This window comes from Ochotona princeps, chromosome 5, assembly GCF_030435755.1.
Source record: "Ochotona princeps isolate mOchPri1 chromosome 5, mOchPri1.hap1, whole genome shotgun sequence".
Lineage (NCBI taxonomy): Eukaryota > Metazoa > Chordata > Mammalia > Lagomorpha > Ochotonidae > Ochotona > Ochotona princeps.
This window is the reverse complement of record NC_080836.1, coordinates 68,842,378-68,857,525: the sequence shown is the minus strand read 5'-3', so window position 1 is coordinate 68,857,525 and position 15,148 is coordinate 68,842,378. Positions and strand designations below refer to the sequence as shown.

The following is a 15,148-nucleotide window of genomic DNA, read 5'->3' as shown; positions in this document are numbered from 1 at the left end:
CAGTGGGATAATTTCTTTCTATTTTCATCCATACTGTTGTCCACACATTGAGTGGCACAGCTTCAGAGCCAAGTAATTTTAGTTATTTTTCTGCAAAAAAAAAAAAAAAAAAAAAACAGAATAGTATTCCACTTGCAGAAGAAGCGTTGAATCTGTAGCAATTGAAGGATGTGGTGTCTGTTTGGAAGACTTATTTTTCTAAGTCTTTACAGAGATTAAATCGCTAGGAATGCTGTGATGGTCTCTGCTCTTTTCAAACCTTGAGAATGAATTGTGCCCTTAAATACCTCTGGGTTCCTTGTGCTAAGCTGTCACTTCTAGTTAGCATTTTTATTTGAGTCTCCGTCCTACAGGCTTAAAAAAGGAGAAATTCATCTCATCTACTCATCTATGCCTTGAAGAAACTATGACAGCAGGTGAGGCTATTATGGGATTTGTTAGGTTGCAAGAATTCACATTGCATTACATTCAGAACACATTCAATAGGAACACTTTTCTGATCTTTTTAACAGCTTTACTTGCAATTCAAGCTAGCTGTGAAGTTTTACTGCCACTTAATATGTTTATGCCTGATAAGATAAAGAGAAGAAATCATAAAAATTATATATTTTCTCTGAAACCAACTCTAATCAACACAGACAACCATGACTTTACTTCAGATTCATAATTTATACCTGTCCCAGGGATAATGTAAATATAATGGAAAATAACATAGTTATTCTTTTCCTAGTTGGCTACATAAAATTAGTTTCAAATTGTTTGGAGGACTGGCTGTAAATAGGGAAAATGTAAAATTAAGAAATCATAGCAAGAATGTAACAATATGAATATTTCAGTGCTGGTGTTTTTTTGTATTGTCATTAATTATGAAAATAGTAGTATTGTAAATAGATTCAACAGGGAAAATTTGGACATGTATTTTGTGTGCCCACAGGAAAAGATAGTTGAAAAGATAATAAACCACGTTTCACTGTTCGCATGCATGTGCTTGTCAAGATAAAATGTTATGTTAAAGCATGGTGATATAAATTGAATTTTGATTCAAGAAACATATTGTTCACCCAAAGGAAGATAATACATAATAAAGGTCATTTTTTGCTAGAATATCTGAATTATAGACAAAACCAGAATTTCAGATATTTCACACTCTCAGAAAAAGTAAATGTTTCCATCATTTAGGCAAAGATGTTTTACTTTGTTTAATATAGCTAAAGAACATTTTTATTTCCTTCCTTCTCCTTTACAATATCAAAAATAGTATTTTACCATTAACATTAATAGCCATTTAATATCTGTCTGTTTTAAAGATTGATTTTATTTTTACTTGAAAGGCAGAGTTACAGGGAGAAGTAGAGGTCTTTCATCCTCTGTTTCACTCCCCATGGTGGCACGTGCTAGCTGGAGCTGAGCCAATCTAAAATCAGCTCAGCCCTGCAGCATCCTCTGCTGCTTTCTCAGGCCATCAGCAGGGAGCTGGATCAGAAGTGCAGCATCCAGGACTTGAACCAGTGCCCATATGGGATCCCAGCACTGCAGGCAGAAGTTTTGCCTACTGTACCACCCCACAGTGCCAGCCCAATAACAATTTATCATTAATGGAAATGAATATTACTCTCAGTGTTGAAAGAACCTAGGGGTCTGATACAATCTGATCAGTACACTAACAGTCTGTGACTTCTCTGAGAAATACAACACAGCTCCTTTTTAATAGTATCAGAAAAACACTGCTACTGTAGAGTCCATTCCCTTACTGAAACCACTTGTTTCCAAAAAAATGTGCAATAGAAATCCGCTTCACTGAAGCAGCCACTAAACTTTTGACATAACCTTTACTTTAGAATCCTTTCAACTTATTCTGAGATCCTTATACCAATCCATGCTTTTTCCGGGAAATCAGTGGTATAGTGAGTTTATATAATTGAAAGAAAGACCTGGTTAAAAAAAAAAAAAGTGGGGCTATTATCAGAGAAGCTGGTTGTGTAATCAGTTCCCAAAAAGCCTCAAAGATGGTAATGAACAGTGGGTACTGCAGCCTCCAGGTGTACAAGTTTGACCCTACAAAATCCAAGAACTCTTACTGAAAACTTACTTATGCTCCCTCCAAAGGAAATACATAGAGATTTGCAGGTAGTCCATTCACTGAATAAAATGTGTAACTGTCGATTGGCTACATACTCATGTCGTACTGCCAATGTCATTCTCAATTTGTAGGCTTATAGACATGAATTATTTTAAAACTATTTGGAGAGTAGAACATCAGAATAAAAGAACTAGGTAGAGTGAGTAACTACTTAAGAGCTCTAGACACTAATACTCTGGTGTATCTGTCTCTGCGGTTGGGATTGCAAGTTCAAGTTTAATTTTCCAGACACTAACCTCCAGAGCATTTGAAAAGATGACAGGACTCAAATCAGAACATCTTTGGCAACACTCTAACCCTTGTCCAAAAGAAAAAGTGCCTTGCTTAGATGTATTATGCTTTATTCAAATTTTACAATGCTGCATTTCTACTTTAATCAGCAATGTGTTACTTCAATCAGTTCTCTCATCATCTTATTCATAGATTTTTAGGTAAAGGAAACCAAGTGTAGTGTGCACACACACACATACACACATAAACACAACTATATCGATTTTTCTGAACTACTAAGTTTAGCTCTGGCCCATTTCTACCCACTTAACTTGCCTACTTGACTTGCCAGAATAAGTTCTATTACTACTTTCTCTTTCTCTCTGAGTTGGGCTGTATGTTTCTGAAAGCACAGGATAGGAACAATATGTGGAGTGGTGCCATATAAAAAAGACCACTTCAAAAGCTCTTCACTACAATGTTGACTAGCAGTAGGCATACAATCCTATTAGCACTACTGCGAAGAACTCAGGTTACATCAGAAATTGTTCCTAAAACGGTCGAGATGTCTTTCAAAACAACCCATTTGTAAGCATTGAAACAGAAAACTTCTTGAGGATTTTAAATAAATATGAAGTGTTCCAACCACACCAGTATCTCTCTGGCAAGAAAGACCACACATTTACATTAAACCTCCTTTTAAATAGAGAACAGAGAAATCAATACCTAAACCATCAGAACTAGAGAAAACACACAATCTTCCAAAGTACTGCTTTCATGTCATTTTAAACCTTTAAATGCTTTATTGTTGCTGGAACATCCATTACACATAAAATCCAGGACCACAAGTACTAATCATTGTCCATACACGTATTTATTGGACTAGTAGATTTCTGTGCATCTACTGTTCTTAATATACTTAAATCTAATTTCTAAAATGTGTCTATTACATTACTAGAAGTGGTTATATATTCAGGTTTTCAATCAACTGGTTTACTTGGTTGGACTGATTACAGATTTGTTGACATAGATCAATTATTCCTTATTTTCTTGCCCAGATATCATTTTTCCACTCATTCTTTTTCAATCTCTCTGCTTCTTTGACAGTATCCTATAAGTAGCAAATAGAACACTTCAAGCTCACAAGGAATGCTGTAAACTAATTAGTAGATTTTATGATGGAAACTATTACCGTCCCATGTGATCGTTCTGGCTGGATAATGAACTTTGCAAAATATCCAGCTCTCACCACAGTAAGGCAGTACCTTCAATGAAACAAGCTTTTATTTTCCCCTTAGACTTCAGTTCGTGACTACGCATATGGTACAAAACAAGAAAAGAAAAACATAAAGATGGGATAAGAAACAGTGTTAAAAATAAAATGGCCTAAAAATGTATTTTGTGTTAAGAAAATTCTCAAGCTTCTTTTGTAACTGACAGAAAGAAAAATGGCCATAATAAGATCTGTTGGGAAAAATATTATGACTGAAAAGATGATTGTAATGGAAATGTGAGCAAATCACAGAAAATTCGTTACATACAGGTGTGCAGAAGCACTGAAGGGTTACTAATAAACACTAAATAAGGAGTTGACTAGTTTTTTATGGGAAGGAGAGCCAGAAATAAGTGAAAATCAGTGCTGGTTCATTACATCAGCAGCGGGACTGACAAACCCCACAGCTAAACCTCCTTTAAACAGCAGGTGGGTGGTTTCATTGCTCGTGTTTGCAGTCCCCTAACCCTGCACAGAATAAGCCCAGTCTCCTCCATGGATTAATGAATGACCACAAACTATGTCAAGGTACAACTAACTCCTGCGGTTGTCCTACTTTCATCTCAGTCAGCTGATGGAAGGTTGGAATTTTCATCTCACATTACCCCACTACAGTCTTGCATATTGTGGATGTGACTACCAAAAATATCATGCCTCAAGGAATTTGAAAGAAAGGAGGAGAAACCAATGAAGTTCTGTATGCTGCTAGTCTTTTCATTGGAAACAGTTGTTTCTTTTAATAGTATCTATCAGTGTAAAGATACAATGCAAATGAAGGATCAGTAATCATCAAAGCTGAAGAGACACAGACATTAAACAAATGAATGATTTAAATGCCATGTACACACTCTCTAGTGTACTTATAGTAAATTTCTTACCAGTTTGGATATGGAACTTGAAACATTACCCGTTATAATATAAATATCCCTACATAAGAAACCATTAAACATATTTAACATTTTATTTCAAACTTTAATGTTTTGCTTTTGGCATATTTAACATTTTATTTCAAACTTTAATGTTTTGCTTTTGGCATATAGATCCTAAAATGTGTAGATATTTTATAGCTCTACTCACATATAAATAATACATTTGTCTGATTCACTAATACCAAAAGCCTTTTTGTCTCCTGATGAATATGCTCATCAGTCTTGACTGCCAGTAAAAATTATAACAATATTCTATAATAAAAATACATCTCTGCATGGGAATAATAGCAAATAATCAACCTCATACAAATAGACATTCACTTGCAGTCTCCCTTTAGTGTTGACCATTCACTGTAGAACTGAGTAGTGTCTTCAGATTGAAGTTAAGAAACTTTCATTTCCCATGTATTTGGGCAGAAATTTTGAAGACTATCAGATTTCAGATGATAAAAAGAAATGAAAAAAACACCAACCTTTTTTGTTGTAGAAGGAACATGTAAAAAGAGAAAGACATGAAAACAGTTAAGATGCTGTTTGGGACTCCCATAATTCACGTGAGACTGTGTGGGCGCAAATCCTGGCTCCTCTTCCTTATTCCAGTTTGCTACTGATGCACATCCCAGAGGCAGTGGCTGATGGATCAAATAGCTGGGTCCCTGACACCCACAGGGGAGACCCTGACCAAGTGTCTGGCTCCTGTCTTCACTTTTTGCCAGGCATTTGGAGAGTGAACCAAATGAATAAAATAAACCAAAGAAAACCCTACATACATATGTATTTAAATATAATACATATAATATATTTAAAGTTTTTAACACATACTATGTGAATATCTACATAAGAGATTTTGGAATAACATTTTTCTTTCAGTAGTTTTATTTTTGCAATAAAAAAAGTATGGCTGCTAATACAAATCATGTTCCCAGTAGATTAAAAAAGCTTAAAAGAATACATTTATTGAAATTTGCATTTGGTTTGGAAAATGTCTGTTTAACAATTGAATATGGCCATATTTTAACTTTTAAGCTCTCACATTGAGAAAATATCTAGGCATTATAGCAATTTACACTTACAGACATTATGCTTGGCTTTGAAATTCAAAAAAATGGAATATTTCCTCTTATATTATTTTTTGATCAATGTACAGTCCCTACACAAGGAAAATTAAAGCTGTCTGGCAACTCACAGAAACATCACTGGCTTTTAAAGATGTAGGAAACTGCATGAAACACACTGGGTAATTTTGCAGTTTCATCTCTAAACACAATTGTTAAGATATGTGTTTTTCAATTCTTTCTCCCTCTTGCTTCTGAAGATGTGTTCTTTTAGTTCTTTGCCCTTTTAAATCTCTACGCATACTGTAGCTTTGCTTCTTAATGTACTGGTTGATCTGACTGAGCTAAGATTGTGCTTAGAGGGGTTCTTGCTTTTATCTGTGTTCACAGAGAATGCTAACAAATTAGAAGAAAGTGCCAGAGAACACCACATACCTTGTCCAGAACATTACAATGGCTTCTGCATGCACGGGAAGTGTGAGCATTCTATCAATATGCAGGAGCCATCTTGCAGGTAAGGATTTTCATACCTCAACTTCTAAATTAGATAAGGTAAAAATGCAACAGGTAAATTAAAAATGTTTACACAGAATTAGTGGGGGTTATATTTTAATAGGCAAGAAGTTGCAAAACACAAGTTTCTCCTGCACACACACACATGAAAACCAAAACTGTGTGTACCTTACACACCCATGCACTGCATAATCTATCACTACAAGAAATGTAAAGATTCTTCTACTAGAATCTAACACTCCGTTTGCAGTTTTACAAGCCTCTTAAAGACAGAGATTCCTCTGTGTCTACTCACCACTCTTTCCCATCAATGTAAAACAGTGTTCATTAAATCTTTATCAGATAAGCAAACAGGTGAGGCCATCTGTACAGGAGATAGCATAGTTGCTTTGGGGAGGTTCTCCAGTGTTGTGTCTTTTGCAAGGCATTGGGTGTCTGTTCTCTATGAATCTCCTGCCTAGGAGCCCTGCACAGTGAGAGGATCAGCCAGACCTCCTCGATGTTACACTTAGTCAAGGCAAGAAGTTATTGCTTGTCTGCAATTTGCTTGTAAGCATTAATATCTGCTTCAGCTATGTTGAAGATATATGTAATGTCAGAGTGAATCATCAAAATTATTCTAATTTGAATTAACATGCAAGTGTCATAATAAAATAGGTTGTGTTTTAATAGACAGCAAAATGCTCTCTTTTCTCTCTCCTCCCAGTTCCTACCCTATCTGACATTTAGAAAGGTCTTTCTTTCATGTTTCTTTTCACTGAATACAGGGGCACCTGCCTTTCAATGCTGCCCAGCAGTGTGAGTGTGACTCTCAGCAGAGTGGCCACTGTTAAACCCATCCTGATGCAGGGAGGAAAGATGTCCGGGTGGAGTTCCCAGAAGTTCAAAGTGTGACAAGAATTTCACAAAATCAATGAACATTTGATTATCTTCAGTATTTTTCTTTTCTTTTAGAACTGCTTTGTCATTTCACTGTCAAATGCTAGCTTTAATACACAGATTTGCTGGGGTTAGCAGGTTAAGCTGCCACTTGTAACATCAGTATTTCCTCTCACAAGTCAGCTTAAACCCCAGCTGCTCCATATCCACTCAGCTCCTGGACAATACACCTGGGAAGGTAGCAGAATATGGCCAAACTCCTTAGGCTCCTGTCACACATGGGTGACCCAGTTGGAATTCCTGGTTCTGGCTTTGGCCTTTTCAGCCCTGACTGTTCAGTCAGTTGGGGAGTAAGACAGAGATGGAAGATCGTTTTCTCTCTACCTTTCAAATAAACAAATCTTTTTTTTTTCTCTGCCTTTAAAATAAATAAATACACAAATTTTTAAAATATAAATATATGTATACTGTTCACCTGAGCATTTGGGTGGGATTCAGTAAGTTGAGGCAAAATATCCATTCTCAGGTAAATAGCCCAGGGCTTGTTTTACATCATAATCGTTTTTTTCTCTAACATAATTTAACTCTATAACATCAACATATGCCCTTATGACCAGCAAATTGAAGTAGTGAATCTTATTATACCTCTGATTCTAATGTTTTTCAACATTCATTCTCATAATATAGTGCAGAGGATGTTTTACCCAGAACAAAGAACTAGCCTAATTTTTATATTCTTACTTCAGAAACAAATGTTTTCTCAAGTAAATGTGTTGACTTGGATTGAATAAAGAGCTTACTAAATGAGGTGTAAAGCTCACCTGAAAAGATAAACAACTATTTCTGAACAAGTATTATCTGTGTGTGCTGACATCAGAGACAAATTATCTAGCAATCCTTCTATCTTCATAACCCATTATTGTAAGTTTAAAAATAAATAACTCTCCCAAACAACAAGCACAACGAAATCCAACAGAAAATGAGTAGTTCAGAATCATGCCTCCTAAGCTGTATTTATTTAGAAAGGGAGTCAAGAAGTTATAACTACAATTAGAGGGATAAGTATTTATTGACCAACTATAAACATGAATCCAGCAGCTCCAGGTAACTGTTATACTATCACTCCTTCCAGATGTGATGCTGGATATACTGGACAGCACTGTGAAAAAAAGGACTACAGTGTTCTGTACGTTGTCCCTGGTCCTGTGCGATTTCAATATGTCTTAATTGCGGCTGTCATTGGGACGATTCAGATCGCGGTCATCTGTGTGGTGGTCCTCTGCATCACAAGGTCAGTACAGTACCCTGTGGCCTCCAGGTACAGGTGCATGGTATGCGCTCTGTGTCAAATTGAACCCCTTGATGAGGAGGCCCTGGTTGGACTCCGCTAGTCTCCTTGAGTCCCATTTCTTTACTGTAAAACTATATGAAAAGTCAAATGAAAAGTCATGAAATTTCATGTGGAAGTGGTACATGTTATTTTCCTTATTTTTGCATTAAGATGAGAATTATTGATTTTCTAAGAGAAAATTTGCTTTCCCTATTACATATCAACTTTGTTTAAATATGCCCTTCTCTCTCAACTCTTAAGAGGTCAGTCTTCATCCAGCCTACCAACAGACTATTTAAATGACCAGTTTATCCTCACCCAGGAAAATCAATATAACAAACTAAGTTAAGAAAGATTTTAAACAGGACCTAGAATAGTATCAAATTTTACCTCATATTTATAGTGCCTTTCTAACTCTAAGATAATCAATTTTAAGTATCTAGCCATAAAGATAAAATATATATAATATTAAATATATAAAATATTAAATGTTAAATATATAAATATTAAATATATATATGAAATATTATATGTTTTATCTTAAGGTGACAAAGTAACTTCTTGTCATAAAATGCAATAATATGCAATGAGAGATTATGTGATATAAATGAGAAGATTTGATCCATAGAAGTATGAAGCAAATAGTACAAGTTTTTAAGTGAAAATTCCAAATCCCATCAAAGAGTAATTACTTTCTGAACACCCGGGTGAGAGAGAAACCAAAGTTTCATCCAATTTCAACAGGAAAGCAATGATTCTTTAGTGCTATCTAGCACGGGATTTGACATAGAATGGTTAATTTTGGGTGTTTTCTTAATTTAATTAGCATACAAAGCCACAATAACCAAATCTCAGACTGCAACCCAAACACGTATCACTGGCATCCTGTGTAACAAGTAGTTTTCAAAGCTGTCTCTGACTTGATTTCACTTTCCTCTAAAAAGTTCCAGGAAAGTTGTTCAAAGTTTTCACCAAATTCACATGGCATTTAGACTTTCATTCATTTCTATAGCTCCACAGTAAATCAGAAAGTTTCCCCAAAAATTGTTTTCAAAAGACAAGAAAATAAAAGACAGAGTCGTATCTTTAGAAAATAGAGGCCATAATACATCGCAGTAGCTGGATTGCACTATCGTCTTTGAAGACAAGTGTGGCATTTGCTCTTGAAAAAGACAAAATATGGTTCATAAATCCTCACCAGGCCTAAAGGCTTAAGGGAAGATCATTGGCTGGGTCTCTGTGCTGCTTTAAACCAAGTTGAGTTCATCAGCTCGACTCTCACGTGTAGATGCCAACTGAGTCGATGAATTATATTAAAATAGATTCTGGGGAACAGAAAGATAACTGCGGAAAGCAAAAATACTGACTGTAAGAAGAAAAAATAGAAAAGAGGGTAAATTGTGTCATTTTACTCTAAGGATCTTGAGCTTTTACTATCTAGGTAATACTGGTACATAAAAAACTAAATCCACATATGATGAATATAATCTCATAATAATTTGCTACTTTACGCACAGATAAGCATGTAACATTTTAAATACAGTACATTTTTTCAATTCTGTTCTTAAAGTTTCATTTCTATACATTGTAAAATCACCCAGAATTTATAAGGTGCTGATCTTACCAGGGGTGTATGTGTGTGTGTGTGTGTGTGTGTGTGTGTGTGTGTGTAGTCTGCACAGGTATCTATGATTGTATACATCTATACTTCTATGTACTTATTACAAAGACAAACAATTATGTGTTCACAATAGGGAGCGTATATTTTGAAAAGTTACACAACAGCTGAAATCACATGATTGAACAAGAAGAGCAGACAAGCCATCCAATGTCAGAGCTTCTCCACTTACCACCACTCACACTGCTGGTCATGATTTTGTGTATTCTGATGCTCAGGGTTACCTAAACTGAGTTCCAAATTAGATTAATCCGCTTTTTCAAGGCATATTTTTTTTATTTAGTTAAAGAGAAAAAAAAAAATCTTCTCTTTACTGTTAAAGAGGACAAATAGCACATAAGCTAAATTAACCTGAAAAACATTTCATGAATCTCTTCCAGTTGTTTTATTCAAAAAAACACAACAATTCTCAGTGTGGATTTATTTCATCCACTTGAAACTTTTGCTTAGAAATCAGATTTTCCAACCAGGTCATCTCCTTAACTCCACTTTCCAGAAATTCCTGGTGACCTGGCCACACTTCTCAGGGCCTAATGCCCACTATCCACTTGCTAGAAACTTGCAAAATTATGCCAATCAGAGGTCTCATTCTCAATTTTTATGTTGATGGATTTCCCATCTGGTCTCCTCTTTTCTGGCTCTTTTCTGGTTTTCTTCCTTTTTTCTGATTTCTTTCCCTATTTTCTTTACTATTTTACTCAAACACCTGCTCTGAAACACAAAATGTATCAGGAAAAATATAGACACCTAGAGATACATTACAAAATAAAAAGAGTTGCCCTGTTGAGAAGTTGGCATTTCAATATTTTGTCTGCAGATCCCACTTGCTGGGATGTGGTTTCTAGTATCATGTTCATTTCAACAACTCTTTCCTTCACATAAAGCTACTCACACACGTCTACACTTGTCTATTGCATATCAGATGTATGTATATTGGCATATGTATAGTCATACATAGTCTCTGTTATCACACAGCTTGTTATAATAGGATTTTATGTAGAATTTATATTGTTCTTGTTTGTAATGTTTATTACAAAATGAAGTACTAGGTCAAAGATTTTTTTCAAAATAATTTCACTGAACATTAACTTTTTATAGAAGCTACATAATTGGTACCCGTTTCTGTGTCTAGCTTATAGTGTTCATGCACAAAATTATATTAGGTTCAACCAGAACAATATAACTTTCCATTACATATAATATACTAACAGTTGGTTTATTCTCTGGTTTGATAGGATTTCAACTTGTAGCATTGAAATGCCAATATAACATTCATCCTTAGGACATCTACCGTGTAAATTCGTTGAAGACCTTTGAAGTGAAATGAGATAAGCTCACAACTTGCTTGATTGTATTGTGCTGAGTCCGCTCTTTGTGCCTTAGTGAGTAACCAGTTGAAGACAAAGTAGATGTGCTCTTCAACTCCCCCTTCTGTCATTCAGTTCTCAGCAGAAATTTGTTGATGCCCGCCAGGAGACACAAAAAATAATGAATTTTTTTTTCAAAATAACACCTGCCTCTACTAACAAACTATCTCATCTGAAGTATTTTCATGATTTGTGTAATCCACAGCTTCATTCTGTAATTGTAGGACCAAACTTTAGGTGATCACTCTGGACTAAGATTTGTAAACTTTCCAACCTTCTAGGAAATGCCCCAGAAGCAACAGAATTCACAGACAGAAGCAAAATACAGGGCACTACAGTTCAGACAACACAACAAGAGCGTCCACAAGGTTAATCTAAAGGGAGCATGTATCACAGTGGCTGGACTACCGAGTGCTTGACTACACAATACAGTATTACAGACAAAAGAATAAGACAAGAGATCTACACATGTTGCCTTGCATTTGTGGTAATCTACACCAATGAAAACATGTACTACAGCTATATTTGATTATGTATGGATATATTTGAAATAGTATACATTGTCTTGATGTTTTTCTGTAATGTAAATAAACTATTTATATCACACAATATAGTTTTTTCTTTCCCATGTATTTGTTATATATAATAAATACTCAATGATGAGAAAAAAATGGCATTGTTAAATTTGCGGTACTTTATAATTGTAAATATAACTAAATAGTAAAATCTGTGGAGGTGACAGCATTTCATCTTTTTCCACATCTTCAGACAGTACATAAGTTCACCCAGGACTGAGCGGCTAGGTTTTGAGTGGTTCCAAGTTCAAAGGAAATGATGGTTATTGGAAACGAGAAAAAATAATTTACTTTATATCGAGTGAAGATAAAATATTTGAGATCTTTGAATCATCTTATTTCATCTTTCTTCCCCAGTCTTCTATTTTCAATCTAAGAGCAGAAAAATCCCTGGCATATAAATTAAATCAAAGAAGAAGGGAATGGAAAATGTTTTATATCTCATAAAGGAGAGGGAAAAGATATTGCCTTATATTTGGAAACATTTTAGATTCTCAGATAACTACATATATCCAAAGGCTCTCAGCAAGTTGCTAGTTACATATTAGGTATACCTAAGCAACAAAAATCTATGCAATTTAGACAAGTGGAACTAACAAATAAGAAAAAATCTAATAAGCAAAATGAAATGTGAAACATCACAATTGTGACTTCTTAGGAGCATCTTGCCATATTTGTAGTGGAAGGTTTTGGGAATGAAATTGCATTTGCAAACACTCCACAAATAGTTTTTGGTTAATGCATTAGCATTATTTGAAATGAAACTAAGATGCTGACATTATTTCATAAAAAACAGAGAAATCTGTTTTGAGTGTTTTTACATATTGAGGTAAGCAAAATAATTAATTCCATAGAATCTAAAACACCTGTAGGGAAGTTGGTATGGGTTTTTGCTTGAGTATACAAATACATGTGATCACTTTGTTTGGAAAACAGTCAACTGAAAATTCTCAAAATATTGTCATTTATCTCTGCACAGCTTTGGATGACTAATATGAGTAAAGCTAAATAAAGTCCTGTCTCCGTCAAATTATCTATGCATGGACTAAAAGGAATGATATCCCTATTTCCAGAAAAAGACACAAACAGAAAATCAACACATTCCAAATATAAAATATTCAGTGAAAAATACATTTTCTGAAGTGATATTTTAGATATTTGTTAAAATGCAAACCAAGGTGACAAGCTGAATTGGATTTAAGACTTTAAAAAACTTTTTCTTTTTTAGGTTAGTCCTCACTTTGAAAAATTTGACTCTGTTAGGATAACCATTAGTTCGATGTTTCCATAAATTAGTCCTGTGATTTTCTTGTGCAAGCAAATTTCTTTGAAATTTCCAGGTGGAAGTTTAGTTGGTTAGCAGGTATAAGAAATGTTAACTAGCCATGAACAACACTGTAAGACAGTAACTGTGATAAACAAATCCTTCCTCCTCCCAAAGGAAAAGGAAAAGAAATGCAACATTTGTAGTTTAAAATAGATGACAGTTCCACTTACATTTGACTTTTACAAAAGTGAAATGATTTACATTGTTAAATATCAATACGATATATTACCACATGTGAATTTTTATAAAAGGTCATAAATATTGTGTTAGAAAGCCATTAGAAATAATACCACATACACTCTTGTCCAACCCCATGCTCACTCACTGCATGAAAGAATCCCATTAAAAGATGCACAGCAGGTCTTAAGTGAGCATTTACTTTATGCCAGGTGCTGGTCAACGTCCTAGGCAAGCGTTAAGTAGGATGTAAATGAAACATGTTCTCTAGAGGGACTTGTGACAGATAATATTCAAATTCTATTTGCTTATTTCTTCTACTGTAGACATTCGTGCTGGGTCTCCAACTTTTCAGAAGACTCTTAACCATATTAAATACTCACTTTTCTACAATTTCTATCCACGGTTACTACTTTTCCTCTCTGAAACAAAGGAATAATGGCATACATTTAAATATAAAGACAGAGATGTTTTTCCACTCACACCACAGTCCCTCTGCAAGCATTTCCTTCTCCGAGTGAAGCATCTTTAATTTCCTTGGCTACTCTTCATGTGATATATTTTCCATATAATTGTAGCCCCTGCATTACTCTCCCTTGAAAATATATATTCTATATCTGTAAGTGCAGAGCTCAGAATTGCACAGAACTCTACAGCTATGGTCTGATCAGCACAGTATAGAGGAGAAATTGTAGAAAGCAAATTTAGCTGAAAACCATGGTCACCAAATTCAAGTCTCATATTGGCCAAAACTTAGCTGCATAACTGTGAACAAGTCATTTCATATCTCAGAACTCAATTTCCTCATCCATACGTTCATTATCACTCTCTGTAATTATGATCTTTATATTCAGAAAGACACTATGCTTTTATTACTACCTAAGATCACTTTAGCTACTTTTGTTTGTCCTAAACTTAGGTTTAAAACTAGGTATAAAAACACTTCTCAGAATCTGGTCATCCATCCCTCCCCATTCATTCATTGCTCCTACATTTATGGAAAGTCACCAATTAGCAACATCAAGCAACATTTTGTGGGGGGCAAAAAAGGACTACAAGACAGAGATAAATAAATCAGAACTTCTGCGTGAAGATGCTCACTACCAGATCATCCTGGTTTCTTGCATGAAAGCTGTCACCATCTAATGGGAGAGACTGAAGGGTAAATAAAAAATTATAAAGAATATAGCAAAGGTTGCCTTAGAGGTCAGATCAGAGGGCTTGGGGCCCAGGAGGAACCACCAGCTGGGTGAGCACACCTTTGCACGGGAAGACACATAAAATGAATTCAGCATCCCTAAAACTACTCAGATACCCCACTTCTCAGATTTTACACACTCCTTCTGCTCTCCTGGTGTTTTTCTGTTTATAAAACCCAAAGTCAATGATGGCTTCTCAGTGCACCCTCTGTGAACCCCTAAGAAGACCTCCTAACTCTGTTAAGGTTCTTTCCATATACATCCTAAGTATCCATGGAACCAGCCTTTCTCCTGGGAGCAATGAGAAGTCAGAAATAAGCTTGCTAAATTGTTTCCATCTGTTGGACAGATAGTTGTAAGATTGCCCCTTGCCAGACCCTCCCCCATGCCTGTGATATACACAGTAGTCTCTGCTCTCAGGCTCATAGGACAGACAAGGGCGTGAAGGTGATTTGATAGGAGAGGATTTATCAGAAAATAAACAAAGCTGGAGAGC

At 35.3% G+C, this 15,148-nt stretch overlaps 1 protein-coding gene across 2 annotated transcripts in view; it reads left to right on the top strand.

The window, feature by feature from the left end:
- TMEFF2 (transmembrane protein with EGF like and two follistatin like domains 2) overlaps positions 1-12,979 on the top strand; it is a 255,318-nt gene extending 242,339 nt beyond the window's left edge. Inside the window, exons 8-10 of one of the 2 annotated variants that reach the window (XM_058664238.1) lie at positions 5,998-6,121; positions 8,132-8,290; positions 11,656-12,979. In XM_058664238.1, coding sequence (XP_058520221.1) covers positions 5,998-6,121; positions 8,132-8,290; positions 11,656-11,752 — 380 coding nt within the window. In that variant the 3' untranslated portion in view covers positions 11,753-12,979. Of the gene's footprint in view, positions 1-5,997; positions 6,122-8,131; positions 8,291-11,598 lie in introns of both variants that reach the window. The other variant, XM_058664239.1, reaches the window with a different exon arrangement.
- The last annotated feature ends 2,169 nt before the right edge of the window (positions 12,980-15,148 follow it).